General features: G+C 40.1%; 1 protein-coding gene across 4 annotated transcripts in view; it reads left to right on the forward strand.

Moving 5' to 3' along the window:
* TMEM63C (transmembrane protein 63C) overlaps window positions 1–16,831 on the forward strand; it is a 112,107-nt gene that overhangs the window by 52,835 nt on the left and 42,441 nt on the right. For all 4 annotated transcript variants that reach the window (XM_036736229.1, XM_036736230.1, XM_036736232.1 and 1 more), the window contains 4 exons: window positions 721–758; window positions 6,784–6,926; window positions 9,572–9,620; window positions 12,791–12,899. In XM_036736229.1, coding sequence (XP_036592124.1) covers window positions 721–758; window positions 6,784–6,926; window positions 9,572–9,620; window positions 12,791–12,899 — 339 coding nt within the window. The remainder of the gene's footprint in view (window positions 1–720; window positions 759–6,783; window positions 6,927–9,571; window positions 9,621–12,790; window positions 12,900–16,831) is intronic.

Below are 16,831 nucleotides of genomic sequence, written 5' to 3' on the forward strand. Positions count from 1 at the left end.
CAGAGCCTTCAAGGGGTAGGAAGTACTTAGCCAAGTGCTTGGCACATTTGTTGTTTAGTCATCTTTCAGCTGTGTCCAACTCTCTGTGACCCCATTTGGGCTTTTCTTGGCAGAGATACTGGAGCGGTCTGCCATTTCCTTCTCCAGTTCATTTTACAGATGAAGAAACTGAGGCAAACAGGATTAAGTGACTTGCCCAGGGCCACACAGCTAGTCAATGTCTGAGGCTGGATTTGAATTCAGGAAAATGAGTCTTCTGACTCAGTACCCGCACTCTATCTACCGTACCACCTAGCTGTGTATAGAGAAAGAACACTAATTGGAGTCAGAGCGTATGGATTCATACCCTGACAATGACAGAGTTACCTATGTGAACCTGGACAAGTCAATTAGCTTCCTTGGGACGTGATTTCCTCCTTTTTAAAATCAGGAATTTGGACTAGATGATCTCTGATGTTTTTTCCAACTCCAGATCTGCGATCCTCTGTGTATGTGTGTGTTTGTGTACACTTACAGACATCACTCATACATCCTCTCTGAATGAATTAGTTTCTACAGTGTCTGGTGACTTCATTTGGACAGAATTATTACCTGGGGTGGAGTCAGGACACACGCTTTTGGTGCTTCTCCAGGTCCTGGAAGCATGTTTCTATACCTGGGAGCTGAGGACACCCCTAACACTGTTCTTACTCACTCTCCTCCTCTCCTTTTTTCCCCCAGGGCTACTTTTCCTGGTTGATCAACAGCATAAGCATGAAGTAAGTGTTTCTGCACCCTGAGTTCTAGGTGAAGGCAGTGTGGTAGTGGGGGAAGAGGGGAGTGGGCAGGGCTATGCTAGAGTCAGCTCCTGTGAGATAGTTGTTACTAATCACGGTTTGATTTATTGTGATTCTTAACTGTATAGCATGAGTGCTTATACTTTGGAAATTATCAAACACTACTAATCAAGGTTTGATTTGTTGTTTTATTGATTCTTTAAATTTAAGAAAGTGATAGAGAAAATGTTAATGCAAATTAAGCTTAAAAGTATATTATGATGGTTAAATATTTCCCATCACACTCCTGAGAGCAGGGAGTAGGAGAGGTGATTCAAAGCCTCTGACCCTGGATCAGCTATGTGGAGCTCCCACTTGTAGCTTGTGTTTGGACCCTGAATTATGGTGCCTTCTCTACTTTGGGCATTACTGGGCAGGAAATAATTAGCTTATCTGCTCTTCATTCAACAGACCCTCAGAAATAACAGTTTCTTCTCCCATCCTATAGGCTGTTAACCTTAGCCAATTCCAATACCATCACCAAAAGGAATTTTACCTGCGTCCATCCCCTTCCAGTTCTGAAGACTTAGGGAAGAGAGTGATGGGAGAAGAAACATATGATACCTGTCTGATACCTTGTCTTCAAGGATTGGAAGGATTGTCATTGTGGAAGAGGAAACAGGCTTAGTCTGCTTGGTCCTAGAGGCCATCACTAGACCTAATGGATGAAAATACAGACACAGATTCTAACTTGATATAAGAAAAGGGCTCCTAACACTAGAGCTTCCTTGAGATAGTTCTCAGAGAGAATGATCACTCACTATGAATGTTGTAGAAGTGATTCACAACTAAAAGCCCACCTTCAAAACCAGTGCCCTTCCTCTGTGGATTATCTCCAATTTATCCTCCATCTAACTTGTTTGTACGGTTATTTGCATGTAGCTTCCCCCATTAGACTGTGAGCCTCTTGAGAGCAGGGACTGTCTTTTGCCTTCTTTTGAATCCCCAGTGCTTAGACATAGTGCCTGGCACATAATAGGTACTTAATAACCATTTTAACTGACCAATTCATCCTCAGCTACATGGGTTGCACTACATACCTTCTGAAGCCCTTTCCAGCTCTGTGGTTCTTCACGTCCTTGACTCTCCTAAAACCCCTGGAGCGATAACTTCTGAATTTTCCCCAATTTTCACCAGTTTTATCATTTGCAATCTCAACTCCAGCCAAACAGAGCCAGGCACTACTATCTATACCTGCTAACACACATATACATATACATACAAGCATATACCATAGTACATTGGAAAAAGCAGTAGAATGGGAGCCCAGAGACCTGGGTTTTTATATCTGCCACTGTGACATCCTGGACAAGTCACTTAACCTCTCTAGGCCTCATTTTTCTTGTCTGTAAAATAGACTGGATTTCTGAGATTCCTTTCCAGCTCTGAAATTCTATGGTTTTATAAAGTCTGGGTCTTTACATGTATACCCCCTTCTTGGACTGTCTCCTATCAATCCCTCAGTCTGTGCTCTTCCTCTCCTGCAGACCCATCTCAAAACATTCTTTCTCCCGGTTGTACTCTAAATGACCTCTATCTACCAAACTGTCTTTTGTGTCAGGCTTCCACAAGAAACACACTGAGCACATTTACCCTTCTTCACATTTTTCTTTGCAGGTCCTCTTCGGGTGTTTTTCATTAGGGTTCACCTAGACATCAGATTATCAATATCTCAAGGACAGAGGCTATGTCTTCTTTCTTTTATATAACCTTGCAGTGAGCATTTCCCAATTACTGGATGACTGACAAGTCTGCCCTTGCCAGAAAGCTTCCCTTAAAACATGATTTCTATGAGTCCTTGCTGTCTGGACTGTTGAGATAAGGATGTGGGGTTCAGAGCCAGAGCCTTCTTCATGCTTTCCTCCCTTGATTCCAAAGATACTCTCTTTGCCATGGGCATTTATGTTTGTTTGCCTTTAAAGGTTGTCTTGGGATCACACTGAAATGTGAAAATAATATTTTTAGGACAAATAAAAGGAAGGATGAGAAGTAACTATAAGGTGATGGGAATATAATGGATGATGCCTTGAGAAATTAAATCTCCTTGCCTTATGTCACAGAACATCCTCCTTTGTGTAATATATTGTAAACAGTAAACATATGGTGTCAGTTTACCATGAGAAATGAACAGGGCTGACAGTTCCAGGATTTTGTGGTTGATAGACAATGAATGACCAATACAACATGAACAAGAGTGAAGAAGACCCTGGATTATGGTGCTGGCAGTATGCACTTAATAAATGTCAATATTGATCACACCCATGTCCAGTGTGAGAGGTCAGAGAAACCCTATTGAGGTCTAGGGCTGACTTTCTGTTTAGGGAGTCCCCAGATGCTATACCTAAGCAGATCAGTACAGCATTATGCCTATTTTGGGATGTCACTGTCTTCCTTGGGTTTTTGTCCTCCAAGCTCTTTGTCTGTTAAGGCTGTCCTGACATACCAGTGATGACCCATATATAACTGATGATTCCACTACAACTATTCTAATGGAACTGTCCTCTCTTGAATATTACCAGAGACATTCTAATGACCAAATCCTGTGGTCTCTTCTCAGTCCCCATCCTCAACTTTTCTATAGCATGGAGCACTGATACTTAGTTCACATGATGTTGGTTTTCATGGAAACATTCTTATCCATTCTTCCAATTCCCCTGTGGCTTATAATAAATAGGGTTAAATAAACTTGAAAGTTCTTAGAAATCCTTGGTATTTTAGGACTCAGGTACCAAGATGTTGCCTCCTTTTTGTTACCATTTCTATTCATAAAGTGTTTACTATGTGCAAAGTACCATGAATGGTAACCTCCTTTGACTTTTTTAAAATTCTTTTTTTATAATGAACTTAATAAACATGAATATTTTCCATATCCCTTCCATATAGAAAGCACAACAAAAAATAAGATTGCATATGAAACTATACGTTCCTATTAAATTTAACATGATAATACTAACACTGCCCATTATTTTTAATTTTTAATGTTTCGTTGATGTTTTTTCTTGTCTTTTTTGTATGACAAGCACTCCCCTACACATCTCTCTCACCCGTCCCCCAATAAAATCCCATTCTTCTAATAAATAAGAATAAGATTCTTACATTGGCTTTGTCTGAAAATTCATGTCCCAGTTTATATCTCTGTAGCAAGAGGTGGTTAACATGTTTCATCATCTGTCTTCTAGAGTCATAGTTTGGACATTGCATTGATAAAAGTTCTTAAATCTTTCAAAGTTGTTTTCATTTACTTTACTATAGTCATTGTATAAATCATCCTTTTGGTTCTGCTCACTTTACACTGGTACCAATAAATCCTCCCAGATTTCTCTGACTTGATTGCTTTCATCATTTCTTATAATGTAATACTATTCCATTTCATTAATATGCAATAATTTGCTCAGCCATTCCCTGATTGATGGGTACCCAAATTGTTTTTTCTAAGCCACAACAAAAAGTGCTACTATAAATTTTGGTCCACGTGTGTCCTTTCCTTTGGTTTCTGCAGAATTACCATTCTCCTCTTTTCCTCCTACATGTCTGTTTGCCCCTTCTCAGTCTTCTTTTTCCCTTTTCATAGGATCAGCATAAGCTTTGCCTAAAACTTTGTTCTTAGCCCTCTTTTCCTTCTCATTTGCTATCTTATCCTCCCTGTTTCCTCCCCATTGCGAGGTGAGGTACTCATTAGCAGGCTCTCTTATAGATTATTGTAGTAATCTTCCCACTTCCAATTTCTTCTTCCTCCAGTTCTTCCTATTCACTGTTGTTAAGTCAGTCTTGTTACCCAGCACTGATCAAATCACTTCTCCACTCAGAAGCCTTGGTGGTTTTGTTACCTACCAATACTTCAAGGATCTGACATTTCACATGTGCATTCTCCCCCCACCAATAATATACAACCCATCTAAAATTAGTAGTCTTTGAGAGTTACTATGGTCAAAAGATCCATTACACTGTGGCCAGCCAACCTGCTTCTGAACATCTTGAAACTTAACCAGGCTGGTCCTTAGACAACAGATGATCCCATCCTAAACTCAGAGCCTTAGAGTACCCACAGTCACTACCTTACCACACACAAAAAAAGCATCAGAGTAGTTGTTTAGTGGAAGGTTGCAATTCATATAAAGTACAGGCACACTTAGCCTGGAAATAAAGACTTTCTATAGCATGATTCAAGACTATCTTTCCATCACTACTTCCCTAAATAAGAATTATGTTCTAGCCCAACTCCAAGGCTTCTTGGCTCTATGCTTCTTATTCCCTATCTCCCATCTGACTATAAAAATTCCACCTATCTTTCAAAGACCTAGCTCACATGGTATCTACTCCATGATCAAACAGAAGTGATATTTTCTTCTTAAGTACTCTCTTAAGACTTTTTCTTGTGAACTGTTGTTGTTCAGTCATTTCAGTGGTATCCCACTCTTTGTGACTCCATTTGGGACTTCCTTGGCAAACATAGTAGGGTGATTTGCCATTTCCTTCTTGAAATCATTTTACCGTTGAAGAAACTAAGGCAAACAGGGTTAAGTGACTTGCCCAGAGTCACACAGCCAGTAAGTGTCAGGCCAGAATTTAATTTATGATTAATCTTCCTGATTCTAGGCTTGGTACTCTATCTACTGTGCTATTTAACTGGCCCTTCTTGTGCACTGTACCACACTTTAATTTGTATTTTAATTGTTTACATATGTCTTATCTCTACTGTAATTTTCATATGTCTTGTCTCTACTGTAAGTCTATTTTTGAGAAAAAGTTTCATACCTAATTTTTTAAATATCTTACTTAGTGAGATAATGTTTTTAAAGTACTTAACCCAGGGCCTGGCACATGGTAGGTGCTTAATGTTTGTTTCCTTAGTACCTATCACATCACATCACAAGAGCTAAATAAATGCTTATTAAATTGAAATTAAGTCAGGAGTACATTCTGGGACTGCCTCAGTGTCATGGAAGATAAGTTCTATACTCTTCCCCTAAACCATTTCTTGTTACTTGAGGCAGAATCCAGCAATCAGTATCGCATATAGATGGTTTCCATCTTGTCTCAGCCAAAGTCCCACTGTCTGCAAGAAGTCTTTCTGAGTCCTTCTTAATCTTGGCTCCTTCCCTCTGAGACTACCCCCAATTTTTCCTGTATATATTTTGTTTATACATTATCACCCCCAGTAAAGAGAAAATTCCTTAGAGGTCAGGAACTGATTTTTGCCACTTTTGAATTTCTTTGTTTTCCCAGCAGACCAAAATAGTCTCTTAATAAAGACTACATGACTGACCCCATTAACTCATCTTATCTCTACCAAATCGATACTCAGCCTACCAGACAGAAGGCTCTCTACAAAGCTGCCCTCACTAGGTTGGGGTTGGAAGACATATTCCCACTGTCACCAGAACCGATGCTATTCATTCCATCCCAACACTTCCCCCTTCTCTTCAGTAATAAGGTTCTCCATTCATAGAATCACAGTGCCCAAGAATTTCGTTTAATCCCTGCTGAAACACCTATAGCAAGAAAGGCAACTCACTTTTTCATGGGGCAGCCCATTCTGTTTTAGGATAACCACCAGTTGGTCCAGTGTGGGGGTGGAGCCAAGATGACAGCTTGAAAACAGGATAACACAAGTTGTTAGAAAATGCTTAGTTAGATGTAAAGGTAGTACACAATCTCCTCGAGAGCAAGGAATTTTTTTTTGGTCTTTGCATACCCAGTGCCCAGCACAGTGACTGGCATGCAGAAATTGCTTAATAAATGTGTGTTGGATTGAATTTCATCGACATCTGTCTTCTTGTGACTGCCACCCTTTCATGGTAGACTTCCCCTCTGATGCCCAGCAGTGTTTTTGAAACCAGCCCCAGAGGATTTAAAAATGTTTTTCGGTGACCTACTGATTAGTCAAAATAAATCACTCCTTTCCTTTGCTCTTAACTTTTAGCCATTCCAGTTTCTGAGTTTTGTGTCTCTTTTGTGTCTCCCCTAGGAAAGAGGAGCTGACTAAAAAGTGTGGAGATGATGCCAAAATGTACCTCAATTTCCAGACACACCTCATTTTTCTATTCCTTTTTCTTTGTGTGCCCTCCTTGACTGTCATCCTGCCAATCAACCACTCTGGACATCTTCTGGGTAAGGGGAGCTCAAAAGCCAACACTCCACTAAAGCCACAGTGCCTCCAGAGGCTGGAGGCAAAAAAAAAAAACCCAGCTCCCTCCAGTCATCAGAGGGGGCTTGAATGAGGGTCCTCTTTTATGGCAGTGTGGTATAGTAAGGAGAACTCTGAGCTAGAAGTCAAGAGGCCTGGCTTCTTATCCTAGTTCTGCCACTATTTTACTGTCTCATATTGGACAAGTCCCTTTAAATTCTTGGTTGCCTCAGTTTCTCCATCTGTATTATGGGGATAACTGCTACTTCTTATTTCACAGGAGTGATCGAAATGAAACTGCCTCCACTTTGGAGGGATACATGGAAGCAACTGAAAGTAAAAGTACTGTGTGAATGGAAAGTGTATTTTATTCTATTTATTCTATGAATCCAGTTCCAACCCAATATAAAGGCATCGGTACTATTAGATAAGTACATTTAATAATAATGTTATTGAGATAGAAAATACATATTATGAAAACATAGGATAAGCCCTTTTTTCTATAATGTTCAGCTGATATGTGTGCAACCCTATCAGTTGCCAAGGAAATAACCAATTTTTCCTCAGTTTCCACATCTGGAAATACACATTGCCAACTTAGGACAAATTGCCATTATATAATATGTCCAACTGATATGTGTGAAATCCTAACAGTTGCCAAGAAAGTAACCAATTTTTCCTCAGTTTCCACATCTGGAAATACACATTGCCAACACAGGACAAGTCCCCTTTATATACTATGTCCATGTGATGATGTGTGAAATCCTAACAATTGCCAAGAAAGTAACCAATTTTTCCTCAGTTTCCACATTTGGAAATACACATTGCCAACACAGGACAACTCCCCTTTATATGTGATATGTGTGAAATCCTAACAGTTGCCAAGGAAATAACCAGTTTTTCCTCAGTTTCCACTTTTTTCTGAGACCAGATCTTCCTATTTTGCCCAGACTAGAAATGTAATTAATGGGGCTCTTCGCAAGTGCTCTATCTCACTACTGACTGACCTGTTTTGTCTAATGGAAGCTTTAATCTATTTCATTTCTGACCTGAGCCAATTTGCCTCTCCTTAGGCACTCTGGTAGCACCTTACCTCCATCTCCCAGAGGCTCACCATATTGGTGCTGGACTTTTCACTTGATTGGCCTTAGCCCTGCTGAAGCTCAGAACTCTTGAGCTGACCAAACTCAGCACCCCCAGTAGCAGGGATTATAGGTATGCATGACCATGACCATGCATGGCAGTTTCTACACACTTCTACATTTGCTCCTCTTCCAGTTAAATATTTATTTTTCCTGAAGTTTTACAATCTTCCTATACATTGAACACTTACACCAATAAGTCCTACTGTTGTTACCAGCTTTTTTTTTTCCAAATAGCTATTTTTTTAAAAACCTGAGAATTCATTTATATTTGCAAATTCTCAGAATGGAAACTCCATTTGTCAATCCAGAGCAGCAATCTATCTCTAACTGATAGTCTTAGAAGGTTTCTTGGGGGCAGTAAAAGGTTAATAGACATACCCATGGATGGAGTCACACAGCCAGTGTGTGTTAGAGGAAGGAATTAAACTCAGTTCTTCCTGATGCCAAGACCAGCCTACTATCTTCTATACCAGGGGTGGGGAACCCATGGCCTCAAAGCCACATGTGGCCCTGTAAGTCCTCAAGTGTGGCCCTTTGACAGAATCCAAACTTCACAGAACAAATCCCCTTAATAAGAGGATTCATTCTGTAAGACTTGGACTCAATCAAAAGGCCACATCCAAGGACCTAGAAGGCCACATTTGGCCTTGAGGCTGCAGGTTCCCCACCTCTGCATCGTATCACACTGCCTTTCACATATAATCTTTAAATAATTGATTTCATACTAATGTAAGCAATAGAAAATAGTAATTAAAAACATGGAATAGTAATAACAAAATAAACTTGACTAGCAGGGCCCATCCTATCATAGCAAGATTATAACAAATAAATCAAAGTTTTTAAAGTATTTTGTGTTATTAATTACGGTGTTTTGATATTGTTTTATAATATTATTGTTATTATTAGACTGTAAGTTGAGGAAGCACAACTTATAAGAGTATGAGGCTAGAAAGATCCATCAGCAGTTCCAGAGAGTAAAAGAGTATAATGAAAAAGAGTACTGGCTTTGGATCCAAAGGGCCCAGTTTCAAATCTTGACTCTGACTTCTTACTACCTAAAAAATCTTGGGAAAGCCCCTTTTCCTCTATGGATCTTCATTTCCTCATCTGTAAAACAAGAGCATTAGACTGTTTGAGTGGTGTCAAACTCAAATAGAAACAGATCCCTGTAGGCCTCATATTGACAGTAAATAACCACAAATTAACATCATCTATCTTGTGTTCCCAATTCCATTTTAGACTTACTCAGCTGCATTGGGGAGTTTTGTAGCTCATTTATGGAGTTTGATATCTCTATTCCCTTTCTCTTCCTATGACCATATGAGAAAAGGACCAGTGCCTGTGCCAACAAATCTGGAACTAGCTCATAGACCCTGAGAAAGAAGAGTAGGACGATGGGAGGTAATAGAAAAAGGTCTAGACATTCAGCTGGGATGTATGGATTTCTAGAGGCAAGGTTACTAATGAACATTTTTCTTTTTCAGACCCTAACAGTCATTTCGGCCGTACCACCATTGTCAATGTCGGCAAAAAGTAGGTGCCAATGTCTTCTTACCTCCTTTGTGTCTCACCTGGAGAGGGGATAGTCTGGGAAACAAATCAGTTGTGTTGGTCTCCAACTTGAGCATGAGTTCTCTTGTGTTCATACAGGTCTGTTTTTCCCTAGATCTAGGCTCTAAGTGAATGAAGACATATACACTGGGTGGAGTTAAATGTACAGGGTTGGAAGTTAGGATGTCACTGATTTACTAAAGCTAGTATTGTGTGACTTTTCAGTACCTAAGTCTTCCTAGCAATATGATAGATAAAAAAGTTAACAATATGGATAACAGAATCAGGATCCAGAAAGGCTAGAATAATGGGCCAAAACTCAAGGTGAAATTTAATAAGGATAAATATAAACTCTCTGGGTTCAAACACCAAGTTAATAGCTTCTTAGGCAACATTACCTAAATTGAGGAAGTAATAGTCCTGATGTATCCTGCCCTGGTCAGACCACATTTGGAATATTACATTTAATTCTGGAAAGCATGTTTTAAGAGGGATTTTGTTAAAGTTGAAGTCAGGCAAGAGGAGGGCCATGATGGTTAAGAGGATTGGAGACCATGACATATGAAGATGAGTTGAAAGAAACTATATGCCCTGCTTGGCTATCATCCTGCCAGTCAAGTACAATGAAAATCTTCTTGTCAAGGGAAGTTAAGAAGCCAACACTCCCCCAGGGTGAATTTCAAAATGAAGGAAAGAACATGTTCAGGGGGGTGGGAAGGTAGGGGAGAAGGAGGGTATGAAGGGAACCAGAGGAGACAGCCATCTTCAAATATTTAAAAGGCTGTTATGGAGGTGAAGGAATCAGATTTATTTTGCATGACTTCAGAAGACAAAACTGAGACCAAGAGGTGGAAATTATAGTCAGATTTTGGTTAATATTTTTTTTAACATTTCTGACAATTAGAGTTGTCTTAAAATGGAATGGGCATCCAAATGAACACCTGGAGATGTTCAAGAAGAACCTAAGAATTTGTTGGGCGTATTTTAGAGAGGAATCATTCTTTGGGTAAAGGTTAAACAAAATGAACATTAATATACTTTTGTACTGGGGGATTCTGTGAATCTACAAACCACTGTCAGCCACTGTCAGCCTCTTCTGGTGACTTAATGAAGGATTATAATTCTGGCAGCCAAGTATTTCTAGTTCTTCAGTAGGAACCCTCCATAATAATTTAAGTCAGCTGGTGGATAGTGCTGTGGACTTGAAGTTAGGAAGACCTGAATTTGAATCCTGCCTCTGACACTAGTTGTGTGATTCTGCACAAGTTAATTGTACTTTCTCAGCCTTGGTTCTCTCATAATCTCAAAATAGAGATGATAATGGTACCTACCTAACAGGTATAAAATGCTATATAAATAATAGCTATTATTATGAGAAGAGGTCTAGGCTATTGTTTACTTTACCTATAAATGGGTTCATTTCAACCTTCAAATTTTATATGGAATTAGGTTCTAAACAATCCTCTTTTCTTTCACTGTCAAAAGAAATTCAACCAGTGGATCAAAACCAGATAGCACAACATGGTAAAAATATAAAATTGGGTACTAGATTGTAGAAAATGAACCAGTCAGGTGTGGTTGGCTTCCTGCTAGTGTATAGATACATTTTTAATCCAAAGTTTGTGACAGCGACACCTTGTGGCAGAGGTTATAAGATCAAATGTAAGCTCACAAATATATATTCCAATTCTCCTTACTACAGCTGTTCTTTTCATCTGGGCACATTTGGCCCTAGGCAGGATTATGAAATAGATAAAAATGTGTCTTTAATACCATCTCACCCCTTTCTTCTGCTAGACAATTGTGTCTTGGACAGTTCTTGCTTAACTAGCTCTCAAATAACTTACTGTCCGATAACTGCTTTAAGGTGTTGCCTACCAAATGGAATTTTCATTTTAATAGTTTTTCTTTTTTTGGAGGGGGGAAGGCAAGGCAATTGGGGTTAAGTTACTTGCCCAAGGTCACACAGCTAATAAGTGTCAAGTGTCTGAGGCCAGATTTGAACTCAGGTCCTCCTGACTCCAAGGCCGGTGTTCTATTCACTGTGCCACCTAGCTGCCCCCATTTTAATATTTTAATAAGGCTTCTTTAAGGGCAGCCAGGTGACACAGTGGATAGGGTGCTGGGCCTGGAGTCAGGAAGACTCATCTTCCTGGGTTCAAATCTAGCCTCAGACATTTACTAGCTGTGTAACCCTTGGCAAGTCGCTTAACCCTCCTTGCTTCAGTTTTCTCATCTGCAAAATGAGCTGGAGAAGCAAATGGCAAAAAACTATATAAACTCTTCCAAGAAAACCCCAAATGGGGTCAGGAGGAGTTGGACATGACTGAAAATGACTGAACAAGAAGACCAAAAGGACTTCAAGGGCTTATAGAGTTGGGAAGGTCCTTAGAAAAGAGCTAGTCAGTAGTGGTAGTGGTAGTCATAAGAGATCTCAGAGGTCATGTATTCGAAAGATAATTTGAGTTGCAGTGTAAATGCTTGAATAGTCATAGACTTAGAAATCAAAGGGACTTTACAGTTTATCTTTTTGCAAATGAGGAATTCATTTTAGAGTTGGAGAACTAAAACCCATAGAAGTTAAGGGGCTTGCTTAAGGTAACTCAAGTAGTAAGCATCAGGACTTTAACCCAGGTCTTCTGACTCCAAGCACAGCGTTCTTTCCCGTGTCCTAGAAGATCATAGCACTCAAACTGGAAAAGACCTCAGAGGCCATTGCAGAGGGGAAATATTGGGGCAGATGATCCAGAAGGTAGTCCCTACTTTTTCCAGATTGAAGAGAAGAGTGGGATTTAGATACAATGCAAGTCCAACTGTGAACGCCCCTTCTGCCCTGCTCCTAATGCCTCCCCCTCTACCAATGTGGAACAGTATCAGATTAATAGAATCTAGCCCCACGTTTTCCACCCAGTAACCTGTCATTATGAAAATTTGGTCAGCCAGGCTGAAGCACCTTAAACCTAGAGATAGACTGGCGTAGCCCTAGCATTCAGAATATAAGTTTCTGTACTGCCATCCAAGTAGGATCGTAATTGCTAGAATATTTCATATGTTCAATTTAGGAAGAACATATGACCCAGGAGCTAGATCTCTGTATATGGAGTTGAGTATACAGTCTTGAGCTAATTGTGACTACCTCTTGTTCCTGACAGTGACAAGGTCCTGTGGGTACATAGTTTATTCTCCGTTTTCTACTTCCTCGTCACCTTCTGCTTCATGGTCCACCATGGTCGAGGAATTACACCCAAGAAGGAAACAAAGGTAAAGAGAAGGAAACATACCTGATATTGAATGAAATCCTCCTCATCCTTTAAAGTCCAATTCAAATGCCTTCTCCATGAAGCTTTCTTTGATCCCCCATCAGTTCTATACTTCTATATTTTCCCTAGTTTATGTATTTTTCTTTGTTTCAGAAGAGTATAAAGATACTACATAATAAAATGTATTTTACTGTATATATGTCTTATCTCTGGAATGCCTACTCCAAAGGGCACTCTGGGAGTTGGCCTTAGGGCTCTAAGCTATCTCAGAGTTGGAGACTCACCTCACTGAAAGTTCTCTGGGAGCATCATGGGAAGAGCACTGAATTTCAGAGAACCTAAATTCAACTAGTACCTTTCTCTTCCACCTACTACCTGTGACTTTGGGCAAGTCAATTTCCCTCTCTGAGCCTCAATTTCTTCATGTATAAAATGAAGGGATTGTACTAGATGACCTATAAATCCCTTCCAGCCCTAAATCTATGAGTTTCTGGGGAATCATAAGCTGATTGCTGACAACACCACAATTAAGACATCTCCTGGCCTTGCCTCAACCTCTTGCATCTTTGGATGAAGTGTGAGGTGTCAGTTCAGCCTAGCCCTCAAAGATCTAATCACCTTCTTATTCTTCCTCCTTCACTGGGATCTCAGAAGAGATTCTGACCCTCTGGGAATCAGAGGCAAGGAAAATAATCACCATGTCCATGCTTTTCATAGATACCTAATATATAGGGGCCCCCTATAGAGTGAAGTCAAGTGAAATCAACAAGCATTTACTTAAGTACCTACAATTGATGAGATAAAGTAAATACCAGTTACAAAATGGAGTTGATTTGGTGTAAGAATCAAAAGAACCAGTCAGATGCTATCTTGTGAACACTGACTCCATCTTGTGCTGCCACCTGTATTCTCCTCCATCTTGTTTTTTTTCTGTTATTCATCCATGGGAAACTAGATGGTACACGCCATCTATTATTTTGTAACAATATGGCACACAAACTTCCAGTTCCCACTACCCTTATTTCAATCATCTAGAGTCTAAAATCCTACCCCTTGCCTCTAATTTTATCTCTAGAGATATTCTCAGCCCTTCCTCCTCCATAGGCCACACCCTCATTGCATCCTATGGAATCCTGGCTCTATAGATTCGTACAATCCCCTTTATCTTAGATCAAAAGATCTTCATCTTTCCATCCTCTTAGGCTGGCTCTCCCTAGAAGGCACTGTATTCCTTGGCTACCCTCTCTCTAGCACTGGTTCATCTTTCTCAAATCCTCTGAAACAGAGCCAAGAAGAAGAGTTGGTGTAGCCCTCTTTCCTCACTGCAACTTCCAGGCATTCTTTTAACACCCTTAGTCAGCAATCTCTCTTCCTCTGAGGTTCAACCCATCCATCCTGAAATGTCTCACCTGATCCAACTTCTTGTTGTAGCAATCTACTGACATCCAGATGATTCTTTCTGCTTTTTCAAAGAATTCAGTACCTGGATCACCATCTTTCTCTTCATTCTGCCTTCATACATGGAGGTTTCACCATATACCTTTTCTTTCTTCTACGATCACCTCCTAGAAAGAGCTAGTTGTACTCATTGCCTCACCCTCCGCTCAGTTCTCTGTCCCTTACAGTCTGGCTTTTGATTCCACCTCTTGACTAAAACTGAAACGAGGTTACCACCGATCTTTGAACTGTTCAATCCAATGGCCTTTTCTCAGTGCTCATCCTTCTTGATCTATCTGAAACATTTAACAATGACCCTCAGCCTCTCCTCTTACAAACTTTCTCCTCCCTTGGTTTCTGTGACACTTATCTATTTTCCTTTTATCACTTTGATTTTTTTCCTTTGCTAGATCATCCTCATAAAGCTCTCTGGGCCCTCTTTTGTCTCAGCGTTTCTGTCTTGCCAGTCTCTTTAGTTCCCCTGGTGTTAAATGATCATTTCTGTGAAAAATCACAGAAATTTACAACTATGTGGTGCAGTGGGTAGAGCACTGGGTCTGGAGTTAGGAAGACCTGAAGTCAAGTCTGACCTCAGGTGTGTGACCCAGGGCAAGTCACTTTAATTTCTCTCTGCCTCAGTTTCTTCAGCTGTGAAATAGGGACCACAATAGCACCTACTTTCTAGAGTTGTGAGGATCAAGCTTTTTTGTTGTGGTTGTTGAGTCATTTCAGTCATTTCTAGCTCTTCATGACCCCATTTGAGGTTTTGTCACAAAAATACTGGAGTGATTTGCCATTTCCTTCAGCAGCTCATTTTTTAATAAGAAACTGAAGCAAACAGGGTTAAGTGACTTGCCCAGGGTCACACAGCTAGTAAATGTCTGAGGCTGGATTTGAACTCAGGAAAATGAGTCTTCCTGATTCCAAGCCCATCACACTATCCAGTATGCCACCTGGCTGCCCTATTAAACCAGTAGTAGGCACTTAATAAATCCATACCCACACCACCCCTGAAACCAGACCATTTTCACAGACTATCCTCCATGCCTGGAACTTTGTCTCTCCTCTCCTCTCCATCTCCTGGCTTCCCAAGCTTCCTTCAGGTCTCAGCTAAAGTCTCACAGAAGATTCCAGACTCAACTTCTAGCTGACTCACCAAAATATGAAATGACTGAAGAAACAAAGGCTCAAGCTTCCAAGCATATTAGTTTCATAAGCTATGCATGCCAATTGCATAACAAATTTGGACCAGTCAACTTCCTCAGCTTTGGCATTGGACCCTGGATACAGAGGGAGGCAGATTTTTATACATTAAAAAATTTTTTCAAATAAGACCAATTAATCATAAGAAAAACAGTTAACCAGGATATGAAATTAGGTAATCTAATTTCTAATTGGAGAAAAGATTAAGAGCTTACCAAGCTGGGAGGGGAAAAGAGTGAGTTTCAGTCAAGTTGGGAGGAGAATGAGTAGGTTTGGGGCTCTTCTATTCATAGAATGGAAAGATGTTGATTAATTACATTCATCTGCACTTATGAAACAATAGATGGCTTGTACCATCTAGTTTCCCATGGATGAATAACAGAAAAACAACAGGATGGAGGAGAATACATGTGGCAGCACAAGATGGAGTCAGTATTCATGAGAGATAATCTGATTGGTTCTTTTGATTCCCAACACATCTTCCAGAGTTCAAATCTGCCCTCAGACACTTACTAGCTCTGTGATTCTGGTTAAGTCACTTAACCATTTTTGCCTCAATTTCCTCATCTGCAAAATGAGCTGGAAATGGCAAATCACTCCAATGTCTTTGCCAAGAAAACCCCACCCCAATGGGATCATGAAGAGTCAGACACCACTGAAACAACTCAGCAAACAAAAGGCATTGCCTAATAGCTCACGTTTATATAGCACTTTATGACCAAAAAACAAGAGAGAAATGTTGATCCTCAGAGTAAGCCTGTGAGGTAAATCACTAAGAGTTTTATCCTTATTTTACAGATGAAGAAACTGAGGCTGAGATCTGGAATGATTTGCTCATGGTCACACAGCTATTAAGTGGTGTAGTCGGAACTCACATGAAGTCTCATGACTCCAAGTCCAGTGCTTTTTTCACAACTCCACACTTCTACTCTGTGCTACAGAAGTTTGAAGGGACCCCAGAAGCCACTTGGTCCAGTTCATATTTGAAAAGGGATCTGGCTACATGTTACTTCAAAATGTGCATCTAGACTTTAAAAAAAAAAGCTTCCAAGTAAAGGGAAACACATTTTCTCTTGACACCACCCATTCTATTTGGGGATAGCTCTTGTTGTTACGGAATACTTCTTTAGAGCAAACCAAAATTTGCCTCTTTGTAACTTCTTTCATCTATTGGTCCTTTTTGTGTCCCTTGAATATAACAGCCCTTCAAACATCTGAAAAGACCCATGTCTCCCAAAGTCTACTTTCCTGTAGGCTAAGCATCTCTACTTTCTTCAACCTATTCTCATAAAG

The sequence above is a fragment of the Trichosurus vulpecula genome, chromosome 8 (assembly GCF_011100635.1).
Source record: "Trichosurus vulpecula isolate mTriVul1 chromosome 8, mTriVul1.pri, whole genome shotgun sequence".
NCBI lineage: Eukaryota > Metazoa > Chordata > Mammalia > Diprotodontia > Phalangeridae > Trichosurus > Trichosurus vulpecula.